At 41.2% G+C, this 17,948-nt stretch overlaps 2 protein-coding genes across 2 annotated transcripts in view; one reads left to right on the forward strand and one right to left on the reverse strand.

Annotated features, from left to right (window-relative positions):
- The window catches only part of selenok (selenoprotein K), a 91,984-nt gene extending 76,034 nt beyond the window's left edge, over positions 1–15,950 (reverse strand). The window contains exon 1 of the mRNA XM_054609168.1: positions 15,941–15,950. The gene's annotated coding sequence lies outside the window, so the exon portion shown is untranslated. The remainder of the gene's footprint in view (positions 1–15,940) is intronic.
- sema3bl (sema domain, immunoglobulin domain (Ig), short basic domain, secreted, (semaphorin) 3bl) overlaps positions 1–17,948 on the forward strand; it is a 56,458-nt gene that overhangs the window by 1,494 nt on the left and 37,016 nt on the right. Inside the window, exon 2 of the mRNA XM_054609167.1 lies at positions 16,787–16,947. Within this exon, the coding sequence (XP_054465142.1) occupies positions 16,787–16,947 (161 nt within the window). The remainder of the gene's footprint in view (positions 1–16,786; positions 16,948–17,948) is intronic.

Genomic DNA, 17,948 nt, shown 5'->3' on the forward strand with positions numbered 1-17,948 from the left:
TGTGTGTGTGTGACTGTGTTGTTGCCAAACCATGCTCATTGTTTCGTTTCAGTCAGGCCGCTGCAGGTCTGCAATCATCATCAGCGATTGATATCACACAGGATTTCCTCCTGTTCAGCTTCATGTTTTCAGGAGAAAAGTCACCAGCTGAGTTTACTGGTCTTCCTGTTGGCTGTACTGGAAATACAGCTCAGGACAGAGGCATTAGAGAGAACAAAGGGAATGCATTACTATAATAGTTTTCCACCAACTACGCTGCTTTATACTTTCTTAATATTAGTTTTTAGCAGCAGGGTCAAGGGTTAAAATGTTAGCGGGTTTTTAGGTCTTAAAAATACATAAAAGTCATATTCATGGTCCTGGAGAGGAGGGAACCTTTTGCTTTAGGTGACCCCTCACCTTTCCTCTAGTGACACCATCAGGCCAAAATGTCCACATGTGCACAAGAAATATCAAAATCTAATGGACACATCACCCTTACATTTTCATTCATGATGCTCCCTAGAGGATGAACTGTTTCCTTTTTAACAGTCAGTGAGCTTCCCTCTTGCACTGCCCCTTTAGGGCAAAACATAAAATACTGCTGCCATGGCAATTAACCTTGTAAATTGAATCAACCCCATGTCCTCGCCTCTGGCTCCAATAAATGTAACACTTCAAGCCCCACTTCTTCCTGGATAGCAAAATCAGAATGTGTTGTTTGTTACATTAACTGTAAGACTTTTGTGTCGTGGAAGTCGGGTATTTTATCCTCTCTTTGACCATATTTGATGTTCTAGTTTTATCACTGTATAATATCCTGAGAGTAAGTTTGGTGTGAAATGATGTTCGATAGAATAACTTTGCCATACCATAGAGCTTACTGGATAATATCTTTGTCATTATATATAACATTCAGGAAATCCTGCAGCACAATTGAGGAGTAGATGAGTGGAGGGAACCTCAGTTATTGAACACACAAAGTCGTGCCCTGAGCAAACACTAGAGGTGGGGACAGCAGTACCCAAGATGAGCTTCTGAGTCACTGCACCAGAGTGACCGTTTCTAAGCATCACCTAGGTCCATTTCCCCTTTGGTCTAGCAATAAACTGCACCATATAGAACCAGTTTTCTTCATTACTTGCCATCAGAAACACTCTCATTTTGCAAGCATTATGAGGAGTGTGGGAAGAAACTCATAAGATTCTCATTAGTGACCAACCACTTTCTTGCTTCCTTTCAGATGACCTCAGATTTGACCCCACAGTTTGCCTTGTTTTACATAATTTCACCCTTGACTCAAATCTTTCTTTTCCTCGTTTGACTTTTGGCCGGTAAATAATTCCATATGCCTCCATGTGTCTCATCTTCTCACTCTTTAGTCTAGTTTCTCATTCCTCTTGTTTCCCCTCCGTGTTCTTTCTTCCCCCTCTGTTTGTGGGTCTCTTCCTCGATCGCTCCCTCTTTCATTATAACCCAGAGAAGCCCAGAGGGCGTTTGTATTCCCAGGAGGATGTGAAGGTAATTAAGTGGCAGGAAAAGCTATCATTATCTAATTTCAATCAATTAGTGGGTAGAAGTCCAAGCCGGAAGAAGGACATTTATACCTCAAACTATTAAAGTGCTCTCATCTGTTTATGTCCACTTCAAGCATCCCAGTCAGCATCGATTTATACATTTGCAGGAAAAAAATACATCAAGGTAAAATAAAGATAATCTTTTTTAGACATCTATTTAAAATATACCAACCTTTCAACAGCATTTAAATGGCTTAATTTATGTGTAATAGATCCTTAACACATGTTGGAATGCATTCATTTAAATGTAGAAATGTTGAAACTAACCTAGACGCAACATTTCCATCAAGTGCAGCTCAATTTGATCTTGTACACCTGAACTGCTTTTGATTTATAATAACTTATTATTTTTTGGGGACTTTTAAAACATTTTTTAGTAATTTAAATCTTCTTCCCGCTAATTGTTTTCACCATGTATTCATTTGTTTCATTCAGAAACTATTTATATATTAACATGTTTGAATAAACTCCCGGTTAGTTTAACATTTTTTACTAATTTGCAATTCAATCTCTTGACGACCAGTGTGAGTGTGTGTGAGTGTGTGTGTGTGTGTGTGTGTGTGAGTGTGTGTGTGTGTGTGTGTGAGTGTGTGTGGGTGAGTGTGTGTTACGGGTTGACATTGAGGCGTCAAGGTATGCGATGTGTGTGTGGTTGGCTGCACTCCCAGCCCTCTGCCAAGAATCTGTACCAACCTCCCATCATGCATCTCTCTCTCCCTTTCTCCATCTGTCTCTGTATGTCTTTCATTTGTCTTCCTCTTTCTTCAATCTGCCTGCTTCTTTACTCATTTGAATTCCCTGCGTCTGTTGGTGTGCTCTCTCTCTCTCTCTCTCCGCACACACTCGTGCGTCTCATACAATATTCACTTTGTCTTTCCAAAGGCAGGGGCGCACTTGAAAACACCAACGCACACATCAGTGTCCCATTTTGATCAGATTGCATTAGTTCCCAGAGTGAGAGGTTCTGTTTGTTTTCGCATACAGCCTGTGAATTAATGAGTTTGTTTTCTCAGTCGGCGTGGCCCAGATGCGTCCATACAGACGGGTGTTAGCTGTTCTTAGGCGGAGCGGGGTGATCTGTCACCGGGAGTCTGTTGGAGACTCCTGAGCTGCTGAAATGTAGGGCGTCTCCTATCCTTTCATCTCTCAGCTCTTTTCCTTTCTTTCTCCATTCCTCCTTTTCATCCATCACTCACCCTCCCTGCTCCATCTATTAGCTCGTTCATTGCAATCTTCCTCTCTCCTGCTTTTCCCAGAGTTCAGTTTAAGTGCTCCCAGGCCTCTGGACCGATCTAAGAGCCAGTAAAGGAAAGAAAAAGAGGAAAGAAAAGAGAGAAACTCGAAGGTTTTAGTAGCCAAGCCAATTGGCTTGTCAGGTACATGTTTTTTTTTACTAGGATGTATATAAGCTTCAGCTCTAAAATATATTAGAAAGAAGAGAGGTTTTACTGTTTTAGTAATGGGTGACATGTGTTTGAATTTCAAATGCTTGTGTAAGGTCTTTAGCCCCACAGGCTCTATGGCCAGTATCTAAAGTTTACAGTACATGAACAAAAGTCCAAATTGTTTAATAAAAGGAGGAAAGGGAATGTTAAGAAAGAGTCTGAAAATAAAGTCCCAGTCCAGGTGAAAGTTGTATTCCTTTATTGATTTCAGCTGTCCATATTACTGATGAAGAGAGACATTTTTATGAATTTAAAACAGTTTGATAAGGTCTTTAAGCTTTCAAGCAGGCTAAGGAAGGTTACACTCTATTACTATAATTGAACATAAGATTTTGGAGTAATTTGTCTTGCTAATATCATGGCCATTTGTCAACAAGAGGCAATATGTTATGAAATTAAAAATCAGCTTTTCATTCATCAAAATATCCATCTATTAGCTGCACCAACTTATCCTTCAGAGCAGCGTTTCCTGAACTTTTTTTTTGAGGAGACAATTTTTATAATGCCAAACCATGGTGACCCCATTCACAATAGGTCATTTCTTAAATCCTAAGAAGAGCAAATTTGTGCGTAAATTTGTGTTCCTGACCATTTTTACTTATGTTTTATAGAGGGGTTCCACACTAATTCATTTTGTGTCTTAATAATTACATAGTCTTGTTGGCACATGATGTTAATACCAATGATTTTTCCAATATAAAACATGTTGTCATATATATATAGTGCTGCTCTGTATTTGTACATGACTGTTAAGTTTGTTTTAAGATTGACACATATTAAATCTAACAAAATCTATATAGGGACCAGATTTTAGAGCATATAGACACAAAAAAACAACTATTTTGATTTTGATTGCTGTAGATTTGCCATGGTATAACCACTTTGACATATTATTAGAAAAAACACACATTCCACATCCAGAGAGTAATATTCGACTTTCATAAACAGAACATAGTGACTGTACTTGTTACTATACTTGTGATTTAAATATGAAATCATAACCAAAATCAGGCTTTTCTTCACTTAATACAGTGATTGGAGGCTAGTTGATTTCTTTCTTATAAATTGTCTTTATTTATTTATTTGATTAATAGCCTACGTGCTATATTGGAAGCGGCACAAAAAGAGCTTTGTCTGGTCAGTGAAAATCGGCCATATTTAGTTTGGAGGCTACAAAGACAGCGTCGAGAGGTTTTCTATCTGGTATGTTGAGCTGCTGACAGAGGAAACACAATACATGTTTCTGACACCGCGGGCATGATGAAGAACGAGTGTGTGTGTGTGTGTGTGTGTGTGTGTGTGTGTGTGTGTGTGTGTGTGTGTGTGTGTGTGTGTGTGTGTGTGTGTGTGTGAGAGAAAAGAGAGAGCCACAGTGAGTATGTTGGATACAGATAACTGTGTGTGCTGAGGCCTTAGTGTGTAGGTGTGTTTGATCTATAAGGTGTTTTTTTGTGAATATGTTTGTAGGTGTTCATACAGACTATGATTGTCTGAAGTGCAAACTGTGCCTGTGTGTGACAGATAAAGAGACATATTGCTTCTGATATAGAAATGTTTGTGTACTGACCCTTTGGAGTGTGTGTTTGAATTTAACTGTGTGTGATTGTGTTTCAAAGAGAGAGAGAGGGCAAAAGCATCCGATGTAGACTGAAGGTGTCAACAGCATCTCTTATGTGACTGATCACAGACCAGGCTAGATCACAGACAACACACAGATGGAGGACTTAGAGACAGATGGACAGTGAATTGAATGTCAATGTGTGTGAGAAAGATGGGGAGCTGGAAAAAGGATTGAGATAAACACAAGGCCAGATCAGAGAGCACAGATGAAGAGGAAGCTGGGGCGATAAGGAGGAAAAGATGCCTTTGATGTTTGAGGCAAAAGAAAAAAAGAGTAAAAAAAGAGTAAAAAAAGGAAAACAAAGTAATGAAAAATAATTCACATAAAAAAGCCACGAGGAGGTAAAAAACAAGAAGTCCTTTATCAACACAGTGAATGAAAACATCTGTCCTTTCTTACTGCTGAACCACAGTGTCATCATGCCAATAATGAATCACCTCGCTGCCAACTGTTCATATTGTTTCTCCTGCATACGAAAGGAAATGACATTATAGGTGAGGTTGAGGATTATTTCTCGGCAAAGTAGATTTGAAATAAAACAAGAACATGTTTTAATTTCAAGTGATTTTTCCATCAACATGAAGTAACAAAATAATATTAATCTGCAGACGCAGACAGAGCTTGTTTCTTACTGGCAGCATTAAGATTGCAGCACAGTAAAAACACATTTCCAGTCTTCAGTTTACCAAACACTCTTAAGCAGTTGGTAAAGTAACCATAGAAACGGTATTTCTGCTTTGTGCTACATTAACAGTCAACTCTCAATGGTGAAACTGATCTACGATTACAAAAAAGTTGGCTGATGATTTGATTACATCTTCTTTTTGCCTCATGTATGGACAGCACTAGACAGCACTAAATATCAGCAGGAGATGAATGCTTTGTGTCTGAATGGTTGACAAACTTATTTAACAAGAATGTAAAATGATGTCTATAAGCTAAGAGCCACGGTTAGGGTCTGTTTTTCTTACCTTAGAATTAGCCATTTAACCGACTGTCATGTTTCTACAGTAGTCGAGAATGAACAAACTGTTCGGGTTTTCCCGTTTTGAATCAGCCATTGTTACTCTCCTAAACACAGACAAAGAAGTTTCAGTTGGTTGCAAACTCACAGCTAGATTCCTACATACTGCACCTTTTAAAGAGACAAAGGTGGTTAAAGGATGAAGCTGACAAAATTCTATATTTCTCAACAAATGCCATGAAAAGAACAAACCCAAGAAGGAATTCATCCAACTTATTATTGTCTGTTTAGCCAAAGTCTGATAAGGTTTATCCCTTTTTTCACAGAGCTTTAGAGTTTATTGTTATTGTTATTAATAAGTCCCCCAACAAATACACTATTTATCCTGTTTGAGGGATGCCTGCTAAAAACTACAATGCACGGCTGCTTTTAAAAAGGAGTTCTGCAGTAAAGGTAGCGGAGTCTGAAAGTACCAGGACATCCAAGGTTTTGGTCTTGTCATCCAAGTACATCTTAAAATTAGCTAAACTCTTAAAAAGTCAGTTTTACCAGAGAATACAATGTAAAGCTGGACTTCCTCTGGATGAACACCTACTAGCTACCCCTGGGAGATACATCTAACACCCACCACACCCCTAAAAGTCCAAAGATAGACTGATTAACCCCTGTTGGACTCAAACAGCTTAACTCTGCTGCAAAACATGTCTAGATAAACACTGCATCGCTACCCCTCAAAGGTCAGGGCACACAGGCCCCCAAAAAGGCTGAACCAGAACTGCACTGAGAATTAAAACATGTGCCTCTAATGCTGGCATGAATCAACGGACTGAAGGGTGAATGGAAGAGGGGAATGTCCATGAAAGAGAGGGAACATCAATGAATTTCAAAGAACAGAGAGAAAGAAGGGAAATGAATGGAAATAATGAATGAAAGTTCTGTGAATGTGGAGCGAAAACAAATGATGGATCCTAAAAGAGGAACGAAGAGAGGAAAAACAGGAGCATTAGACAGAGATGAAAAGAGGTCATGGTCCTTTGGTGGAGAGAGATAGATGGATGAAAAAACAAAGTAGGACAGAGGCTAAGACAAGGAGAAGGAAATAAAAGACAGGAGGGTAGAGTAGTGAGAAAGATGAGCGAGATGGAGGAATGACAGATAGAAGGATAAAAGGAAGAGAGGCTAACCTGAAGGCTGAAAGACACTGGTCCCTTTGAGAAGCAAAGGTTGAGGGTTCAAGTCCCAACAATGTGGCTCTGACCGTCTGTCATGTAGATTACTAAGTACCCCACTTACACACCGGAGTTATGTGTATGTGTGTCTTGGGCACATTGTGGGAGTATCCTGTGTCTTCGTCCTTTGTGAAATCATCTATTCACTCGTGTTTGACCAGCATGTGCAAGTTAAAGAAAAGATGTGCATGTGTGCTAAGAGGCCAGCCAAAACCAACTCCAGCATCCACAGCGAGGCCCTCGTTCTAACATGAGCGTTGCAAAAATCACAGCAGTGGATGTTCACCAAGGGGGGTTCAAGTCCTGAAAAACGATTTCTCTAAACTTTCTCCATCCTGGCTCGCCCAGCAGCTCTCCTCCCTGCAGATCTCCGGCGCTCTGACCCAACCTCCGCTCTTGTACCGATCCGATCCAGTTTTTTTACCCTTTTTCTGTTCTGGTCTGTTCTGGTCTTTGCTGTTTCGCTCCTGTTATTTCCATTCCATTTCAGCTCCAAATACCATTTAAAGGCTTTTCTGTGTAGGACTTTTATTTGACAACAGCATCTTTGAAATGACTCAGAAGGAATATTTTGGTGGTGAGATAAATTATAGTCACAGAGAAACTGGGGAATGCATTCTTCAAATACCTTTTTCCCCACATGGAAATGATAATATGAGAGAGTTGACATATTGGTTGGCTGTTTAAGTTTACCCAACTAAAACCACTTGTTGCGGCGCCTGTAGTTATACAACAAAGGCAAAATAAGAGAAGATAACCATTAAAACCAGGTGGTTAAGGGAAGGGAAAATCGTCGTCATAGTTAAATAATAACAATTTGTCTTTAATTGACCAGCAATCATTGAAAACCAGTGCAAAGGTAGTTATTATATAACCTACATGAAAATCTGCTCTTCATGTCCACCCAAAGCTTTCAATACTTTCAACAAATCACAGTCTCACAATAACACCTTGTGAAAACTTTCTACTCAGTTGGACTAATGTTGAACTTGGCCTCCTCCTGTACGTCTGTGTCCGCCAAGTGCATGCTGGGTCGTGGTGTTGGAATGACAGAAGCCTTGCCAGTGTTTTATAGCACTAAGTCATACTGTTCTAACTTGAGAGAGAACCATCCCTCCACCATCCTCCAAGAGATAAATAAACACCATCAGCTCAGCTTGTGTATTTTTTCACTGGAGACATTAAAGGATTAACAAGCATTACATACACAGTAGTACAGCTGGATCCTCCTGCAGAGAGCAGCAAGCATAGAGAGGAAGAACAACTGAATAAAAACCCTGCTAGGATGATAACACACACACACACACACACACACACACACACACACACACACACACACACACACACACACACACACACACACACACACACACACACACACACACACACACACATGCACAGAGTCGTGTTTTCCTGCCTTTTTGGGACATAACATTGACTTAAATGAATCTCCTGGAGACTTATCCTAACCAAAGTGCTACAAGCCTTATACTAACCTTACCCTTACCTTAACTTAAACGTAAACCCAATCTTAAACCAAGTCCTCACCCTTAAATATGATAGTTTACCCTAAGTTAAGGGGTCCTGCATTTTGTCCCGATTGTCTCCAAAAGGAAGGCAAATCTCCAAAATGTGCTTGTGTAATCAGATTTACGTCCCCACAAGATTTATAAAACATGCCCACACACACACACACACACACACACATACAAACTCCTATTCAGTGTCCTACCATTTTGCACTTTGGCTCAGAACCAATGCAGAGTGATAGAGAAACAGGCCATGGGGGATGGGAACCCTCTCTAATGCAGGACATGGCACACACACTGAGGTGCTGCTCCTCCTTCCACAGAAACAAACACAATCAATTAGTTCCATCAGAGCTGTGAGCAAGGCTCTCTACTGTGGACTGATGTATCTATTAGACAGCAGCTGACAAATGAAATCACAAACAAACACCGCCGTTAACTGACACCAGTGGAAACGCTCTGTTCAGTGTGTGCATGTGTGAATACTCTGGTGCATCTGACAGTGTGTATTGAGACCAGTAGTCTTACTGGCCTCCCATGTATTCAGTGTATTTGCTGCCGAATAAAGAAGCAGCCGTAAGTGCTTTCAGTTAGTCCATAATTTAATCATGAAGTATCTATTTAAAAGATACTATCTTACATTAGTTTTGACTAAACTCAAGGGTTGAATAAAATGTGTGCCTGCACTTTGCTTCATTCAATTAACAACGTGTGTGTGAGGCAACACAGCCAAACAAGACTTTTTATAGAGAGCTGGAGGCATCAGATGAGGCATTAAGGAGGGAGGGATGAGAGTAAAAAATTTAAGACTGAAGTTTAGGAAGAGACTGAGAGAATAGAATAAACTGGACTTTTCTTCAGACAGAAATATAATGTATCCGTAGGAATGATGAAGTGAAATGAAGTAAGTATGAGGAGGGAGGATAACATGTTTCTGAGGCAAAGGGAGGAAGGGTGAGATTAAGAAAGGAAAGAAGCAGGGATGAGGAAAAGGACTGAGAAAAGCTCGGGTTAAGTGGAGTGGGCATGTTGTGGATCATTTTGGATGAGAGAGATAACATGAGGGAGAGGTGTGTGGTACGGGTGAGTAATGGAGTAAAAGTAGACTCGAAATGGCAGAAAAAAAGAGATGAAAGTGGACGGAAGAGAAAGATTGATAGTGAGAAAGCAACCATTTTCCTTTCAGGGAGAAAGGAAAATGTGAAGAAAAGGAGGGGAGGGAGAGGAGGGTGAGGGCTGATGAGGTAACACCATGCGCTGTGTTTTGATTGGCCCGGCAGAGAAGATTGGGAAGATCAGGAACTCGAAAGAGAAATGCCTTGAATATGTCAGTTTTTGTGTGTGACAGAAGGTTAAGAAATAAAAAAGAGACATCAAAATCTGACTTTAATATCACTAGATTGTTTCGTACGTTCACTTTTTGGCACTCATGTCACTTCTCATATGTTAAGAATGCAAGCTGCGCGGGGGAAATGACATCTGCAGTGAGGAGCAGTAACAGGTTGGCAGGAAATCCCAGGATTTACTCCGTCATGAGCTATCTGGCTCGTGGGATCTCTGCCAGGACACACGGCTGTGAATTTAAACAATGGAAATAGATATCTGGAGGTCTTATAGCTGTAAATCAACACTTACTATATAACTGAGCTTAGATCATAAACCTGAATGGAATAGTGATAACATAGAAGCCTTATGTGCAACTATATTGACATGCAAAACATCACTATTAATATTGTTTATTTAATAAAGAATGCTTTGAGCTTCTTTCTAAATGTTTATGAAAAAAGAAACCGGAAAACAGCAACAAAAGTAAAACCACAACAGATGCAACATGTTTGTATTGAACATTACAACAGAGAAAAACACCAGTAAGCAGTCTATGAAAGACAAAAATGATCAATAAATAATATTTGTACTTTGCTACTCCGTCACCAACACTCAGTGCTCTGTAAGGCTGCAGCTGTCCTTCCTTCATCCTCCGCTGTCGCCTTTTACACAATAGACTAAGAGCCAGAGGAGCAATATTCTCCACTGTGACATATTTCACAATGGTCACTTAAATAAAAAAGAAAAAAGAAAAAGTGAACCCTTCTTTGAGTCAGATGTTTGGGAAGATGAGCTTGTAAAACCAAATGTGCCAGTTTATTTGGAACCTTTAGTTACCATAGTTACTGTATGAGTGAGAAGAATTTACAAATGCGAGGTTGACTTTAGTGCCAGTTAGATGGGACTTGATTTTAAGACTGCTAACATGCTCACCAGGTTAACAAGCTAATGCAGGTAATGTTTATGCCTATCATTTTCACCATGTTCTAGGTTAGCGTGTTGGTATGCTAACATCAGCTGTAAAACACAGTACCGCTACCATAAGGATGTGACAGAGAAATATTACAGTATGTGACATATTATGCCATATAATATGTTTAGTATTTTGACTTCCTGCACTTATCAACACACTCACTATCTAGATATGAGTGATGTGACCTAAATTCTCCATAAAGATAAACTGTCACATTAACTTGATAAAAATAGATGCAACAGAACAGTAAAAATAATAGTTTTGTATGATTTATTCTTGTCTTTGTGTACAACAGCATATACAGTACAAATTATAGGTCAGAAAGCCATCCATAATGAAGCAAGTTGTCCCGCCCTGATGCACATCTCACAACAAAACACACAGGCAAACTGCAGAAGATGAAAGGGAATATGAGACCTGGGAGAGGAGGGAGAGGAGGGTGAGGAGGGAGAGGAGGGAGAGGAGGGAGAGGAGGAGGGGAGGGGGAGGGAGAGGAGGGTGAGGGGAGGGAGGGAGGGAGGAGCAGGGAGTGAGAGGAGGGAGAGGAGGGAGGAGGGAGGGAGGGTGAGGGAGGGAGAGGAGGGAGAGGAGGGTGAGGAGGGAGAGGAGGTGGAGGAGCGGTGAGAGGAGGGAGAGGAGGGTGAGGAGGGAGAGGGAGGGTGAGGAGGGAGGGAGGTGAGGAGGGAGAGGAGGGGAGGAGGGAGGGTGAGAGGAGGGAGAGGAGGGTGAGGGAGGGAGGGAGGGGAGGAGGAGCGGTGAGGGAGGGAGAGGAGGGAGAGGAGGGAGAGGAGGTGAGGAGGAGGGTGGGAGGGAGGGGAGGAGGGAGGGTGGGAGGGGAGGGGAGGGTGGAGGAGGGTGAGGTGGAGGAGCGGGGAGAGGTGAGAGGAGGAGAAGCAGATGACTTTTTGTGCATGCAGCAGATTCCAGAAATACTTGGCACAGTGCAGCAATATACAGCCGAGATCTAATGATACACTGGGAAGCAGCGGTGTAATCAGTCTAATGGGTCTTTATTTGTGTGTGTGTGTGTGTGTGTGTGTGTGTGTGTGTGTGTGTGTGTGTGTGTGTGTGTGTGTGTGTGGAGGAGCAGTGAGGGGGGGGAGGGGGAGAGGAGGGTCACAGTATATGAAAACAAAATGTCAAAAAACAATATTTTGAGGAGTGTTGGTGAGTTTTGTCAGTTAGGAGGGAATAGGTGTGATTGAACCATTCATGATGGTGTGTGTGTGTGTGTGTGTGTGTGTGTGTGTGTGTGTGTGTGTGTGTGTGTGTGTGTGTGTGTGTGTGTGTGTGTGTGTGTGTGTGTGAGTGGGTGTGTTTCGTGTGTTTCTGGTATGCATTTTGTAGCACATGAGGTCTAAAAGGCTTCAGATGTGTCCCCCGTCTCCCACTGAGCCTAGGATAACACTGGTACTATTGTGTGTGCGTATGTGGCTAGTAACACGCATGTGTGTGTGCGTGTCTGCAGCTCAACACAGCTTACACTCTGCCTGTGCCCAATTTGTACATTAGAGATGTCGGCGGGAGAATTAGAAGTGAACTTTTTTTGATTCTCTGCTCAGATATATATGTTTGTTTTCCGGACTTGTCAGTGCAAATCTCCAATTTGTAACATTTGACCTTTTCCCAAATACATTCACGCAGTAATGCTGCCCTCAGTCTTTTTTTTTTATCTTTAATCAGGAGTTTATTTTACACGTCCTTTTAAAGAACCATGTAAGCTCCTAGATCAAACTTAAATATGCAAATAAGGAAAAGGGTCTTTCAACAGCAGCAGTGAATGAGATTGCACTCAGTCTGAGTCGTCTCACTCTCAGGTTTGACAGACACCTGGGAACGCAGAACATTGACAATGTAAACACATCCCAGAATAAATGACTGCGTACGAACCTTTGCAGTGGCTGAGGCTGCATGCTGCAATAGCTGAGGTTTGACACTTACAGTGAAACCAGATGCTCTTCCGCGTGTCGCTTCGGTTTGGCTGTTTGTCAATGCAGCGTCGGCTCGCTGCCTCTCGGCACATTGGAGACAGATGTAGGATTTTCCCTATGGATGCTGTGAGGGATTTTGCAGATGCATATAGGGTCTTAGGACACAAGACGGATGAAGAGAGGGACGAGAGAGAAATATCTAGCAGCAAAGGGGAGAGAGACAGGAAGACAGATCCACAGACACGAGAGATGAAATCGAATACATGTTTAGAAGTTACTTCAAGAGAGGAAAGAGAGGAAGTTAAAGATGGATAGAAAGGAGAGAAGGAGCATAATGGAGAGCAGGGAGAGGGTTAAACGGATAGATGGAGGGAATGTGAAGATGGATTGACAGCAGGAGAGAACGGTTGGTGAGAGGTGAGACAGTGGTGCGGTTTCCACAGTGAGGCGATAAGCTGCCGGAGTGATAACAATCTGCAGATGGAAGCTGTTAGCTCACCTCTCCCCTGTGTGTGTGTGTGTGTGTGTGTGTGTGTGTGTGTGTGTGTGTGTGTGTGTGTGTGTGTGTGTGTGTGTGTGTGTGTGTGTGTGTGTGTGTGTGTGTGTGTGTGTGTGTGTGTGTGTGTGTGTGTGTGGCTGTGGTATTATGTGTGAACATTTTTGTTGTTATTTGAGGAAGATCTTTGTAGACTTCTGAGTGATTAACAGGATACGAAGATAGAAAGAAAGAGAGAAGGAGACATCAAACAGGATTCAAGTGTGAAAATAATGTGAAAATATTAATGCTGCAAATAAAAAAAACATTTTCAACTTGAGGGAGAGAATCAGATGATTAATAACTTCAGGAAACTATTGTCTACATGAGTTGTGATGATGTTATTGGGGTTGATAAGTAGCCAATCATGGTTCAGATACACATATCTTAGTTTTAAATGCTACTGAGGCTCACCCTAGTCTCCTTTTTCTCTGAGTGCCAAAGTTCATCATTTTTTGAACTGGATAGGTCTTTACCCTAAAATCACACCAAGCACAAGTCTGCTGTGACTTCAAGAAGGGCAACACATGCGCCTCTTTATCCAAAGATGATCTATTGGTTGGTATGTCCACCACTTTGGTCCAGACTGATAATCTCAATAACCTTTTATGGACTGCCATGATATTTTATAGACACCTTCAAGGTCCCCAGAGGAGGAATCCTACAGATTTTTGTGATCGCCTGACTTTTCATTCAGCTCCACCATGAGGTTTACGTTTGTGGTTTCGAGTGAAATATCTGAACAATTCTTTGATGCATTATCATCAAATTTGGTGAAGACTGTGCTACATGCATCCTAAACATTATACCATCAGACAACCCTAAAGTTATGAAAGATATAAAGGATATGATCACTTATTTTGCTCACTTCCATTTGTCACTCTGAACCATTTTACAACTATGATAGCATCCATGTTGAGCAATCTCTCCTGTCAAAACAAAGAGGTGTGGCTTGAACATTAGATCTAAAACCTCCAGTATCTGTCCGAGGTCTCAACACACACACAAACCCACACACAGTTTTGTACTAACACTCGTCATTCCTCATCACTCACTCTCGAGCTGGAGGTCATCTCAGGGCTCAGAGATACGTGGAAAGAGTTGAACTTGTGGAGACCGACAGTCATCAGCTGACAGTGTGTGGAGCCGCCTGCATGTTCTGCTGATTCTGTCAGGAAAACACATATTCCAGCTGTAACATCCGGGAGTCTCTACATGTCTGCTGCTATCAGTGTGTGAGTGTTAATGTTGAATTTGTGCTTGGCGGTTATGTATCACTGTAAATATAATATCAGCTTTCAATGAAAAATGCAAAACATTTAGAAAAAAAGGTTAGCTGTCATTTTCAAATGCATATGAAATGAATGCATTCAAACTGCACTGTGGAAATAAAACATTTGGCATGAAAATGCATATCATTCAACGGCACAGATCTCCAGCATCTAATGTGAAACAGATCTAAAGCTCGCTCTGCTTACCTCGTGAGCCTCAATAAATCCATCATACATCTCTACAATCTCTGTCTGTCTTGTGGCTTTTTCTGCCCGCCTATCTCTCTTCCTACTCATTATTTTCTGACTTTTACCAGCTGCTAAAAGCCACAACCCTCCCCCTCCTTCCCTTTTCCAACTTTATCTTCCGTTCTATAACTCCTTCTCTCCTTAGAGAGCATACAAGATGTCTTCCTGCCAGTGTGTCTGCTCATTATTCTCTTGCCAGCAGCTTTTAGTCTTTCTTATAAAACTATTCCCCTTATAACTGTCTACAGAGGATTCTGTGTAACAACTTTTCAAAGGCTTTGATGTGGATCGGCCTCAGCGGAAGACAGTGTTTCCCCAGATGATGGTTCAGGTTTTGATTTGGCTGCTGTAATGAGTGTATACACAGAGAAAACACGATAAATGTTAAACTGTTGAAAGTGTTCTCCACTTACTGTCAAAGTTTCTTCTGCACTGATAATGAGGGTGATCTAGGGTAAGGTTTTTTTTGTCTAACTGTGTCTGTGTGTGAATGTGTGTTTCATTGCAGCGCTGTACTATAGAGAATGCAGGTGTGTGTGTGTGGAAGCTTGCGAGTTTGAGAAACAGAGATTTCTAATAAAAACCGATCATCTGTATGTCTGCAAGGCCCCAGTGATGGACAAGGTGTTGCTGCTGCAGGAGGCCCCGTGCTTCACTCAGTCAATACCCTCACTGAGTGGTGAGTGAGTGGGCCGGCTCTCTCACCGTGTGTGTGGAAAGAGTAAAAAAGGTGAGAGAGGAATATTGAGCGTGACAGACGAGTGATGAGTGGTTGACGAAAAACCAATTCATCCAAAAGACTCCACTGAGAGTTTGGCATACCGAAGACGTCTTCTCACACACACATTTCTCACCTCATCTTGTCAGAGAGAGAGAGAGAGAGAGATAATACAATACCATACAATAGAAGAGTCATGAAGGGAAGGTAGGAGAGGCAGATATAACAGGTGTTTGTGTGAGAAAGTGGAAGATTTTCGAAGCTGTGGAAGTGTGCATGTGTGTGTTTGTGGAAGTGTAGACATCCCACGTCTAGCTGAACTTGAACTGAACCCAGCTGCTACCACTCCTGCAGAGTCCTTGCATCGACCTTTTTACTTTGAAGCTGCTGCAAAATCAGAGAGGAGAGCCAGGTGCAGGCTGGTGTGTGCAGATAAACTCCTGCTTCCCCACTGATACATGTTCACTTATATGGGAGTGTGTGTGTGTGTGTGTGTGTGTGTGTGTGTGTGTGTGTGTGTGTGTGTGTGTGTGTGTGTGTGTGTGTGTGTGTGTGTGTGTCTGTGTCTGTGTCTGTGTGCTCTCATAAAGATGTGCACTTCCGAAACCTAACATTAGAGGTTAGTTACCATGATGAGCTGTTGTCTTTGATGGATCATTGCCTGTTTTTTTACATTCCATCACGGATTAATGATTGGTGTTTCCTGTTGTGGTTTGATTCTGTACGTCTTTTCTGGGAACATCCTTAAATCCACAGGAGTGATGTGTTAACAGCAGCCACAGGAGTGGGTTTTGGAGACAAATACTGTATGTGTAGTGGAACAAAAGGCGATGCTACATGTGGATTTGCACTGGAGACAAGGGATGTTTGTGGTACTGAAGAGAAAATGTACACTTTCAATACAAGTCTGAACTCAGCGCCGCCAGACCGTCAAATGAACTTTAAGGCAGCAGAAGCAGCACATGGGAGCCAATTTAAAGCTCTTGAGAAGATAAATATTCTCATAATCGATCAGTCTCCTTTTGTAATGCGACTGGGGAAAATAGTTCTAATAAAAATGTAACACAAAATACATACATACGTCATTCAATGCCTGTGCACTGTCAGATATTGTAGAACAGGCATAATAACATTAAACTGTTGTTAAAGTGTATCGGTAGTTTACTGTTAGAAGCAGAACCAATCCTAACACAAAAATTGAAGCTTCAACATGAAAATAAGCTAAGTTTAAAAATACATCGCCGCAGGTTGAAAGAACAGAAGACACTCTTCTGAACCGCCATCATAACTTCTTTAACTCACCACTGTTCTCTGTTTAGTCTTCTCCCGCTTGGATTTAATGCTCTGTTGCTTAAAAGGAATTTCTTTAGGTTGTGTGGAAAGTGCTGTAAAAAAAGAAAAAGCTGACGACATCCTTTTCTTCTGTTCTCTCTCTGCAGACCTGCTGTCCACCAACAGGTCGTCTATCTTCAGCGGCCACCATGGCCAGCTCTCTCTCAGTGCAGTCTTCCTGGATGAGTACCGTGACCGCCTCTTCATCGGAGGGAAGGATATCCTCTACTCCCTCATGCTGGGACCTGCCAGCAGCGAGTCCAAAGAGGTGAGGCTTTTGGAGACAATAAATAATATCAGCTGAAGTTATTTTTGTACTTTAAATGGATTTATGGTTTGTAAAAGTTAGTCACTGTATGGTCTGCATTCATCATTTCATTTTGATTGATGTTGCAGTGGTTACAATCTCTAGAAGATTATATATGACTTGAAGTGATAGGTGTACAATTTTGATTTTTTTCTAGAATTCTCTCTTCACATCTGTTAAAGCATTCTTACACTCGTAAATCAACCGTTAACGTGATGACTCAAGCCTGAGCAGCCATTTTCATTCTATTTTACTGCTGTTGCATCATCACTGACATTGGAACAGAAAACATTGCTGAAACTATTAAACAAAGCAAGTTTTACACTTTGCTTCCTGTGCCGAAACATTCCTACAATCTCACACCCGTGAAAGGGCAGCTCGTCGTAAATCAAACCTTGATTTTACATCAATGTTACATTTTTCATTCAGGCATGTCAAACCCAGTGGTTTATGCTGCACGAGTTACAGTTTCTTTGTCTTGCCAGAAAGACATGAGAGATGAGTTATGATCCAGAAGTCAGATCTGTTAAGTGAGCTGCATTTTTTCATTAAACACTGAAAGTCAGACTAACAGAGAGGAATGCTTTTATTAATGCTTGATATTTTGGATCTTTAAGTTTTGAAACGTAACTGTTTGAATTAAATTTTCTAATTTCAAGAATCAGAGTTTTTGCTTTGGCAGGATAGACCAGAAAGATTATATTGACAAATGTGGAAAAACAGGATGTCATATTAGAGTGGAATTCCAATTTCATTTCATTTCCCCAGTAGAAGAGAAGACGTAGATAAGATTAGCTTTAGAGAGTTAGTATACCTTTGAGTTATATCTCATGAGTTTTTAGAGAGTTTTCATTGGAGGGCTTCAACCTGAGGGAAATGAACAGATTTACATTAAAACATTTAATCTCCATATCTGTAGAAGAATAGTTCTGGAAAAAAGGTCAAACATACATTCATTTCAT

Source organism: Anoplopoma fimbria, chromosome 12 (assembly GCF_027596085.1).
Source record: "Anoplopoma fimbria isolate UVic2021 breed Golden Eagle Sablefish chromosome 12, Afim_UVic_2022, whole genome shotgun sequence".
Classification (NCBI taxonomy): domain Eukaryota; kingdom Metazoa; phylum Chordata; class Actinopteri; order Perciformes; family Anoplopomatidae; genus Anoplopoma; species Anoplopoma fimbria.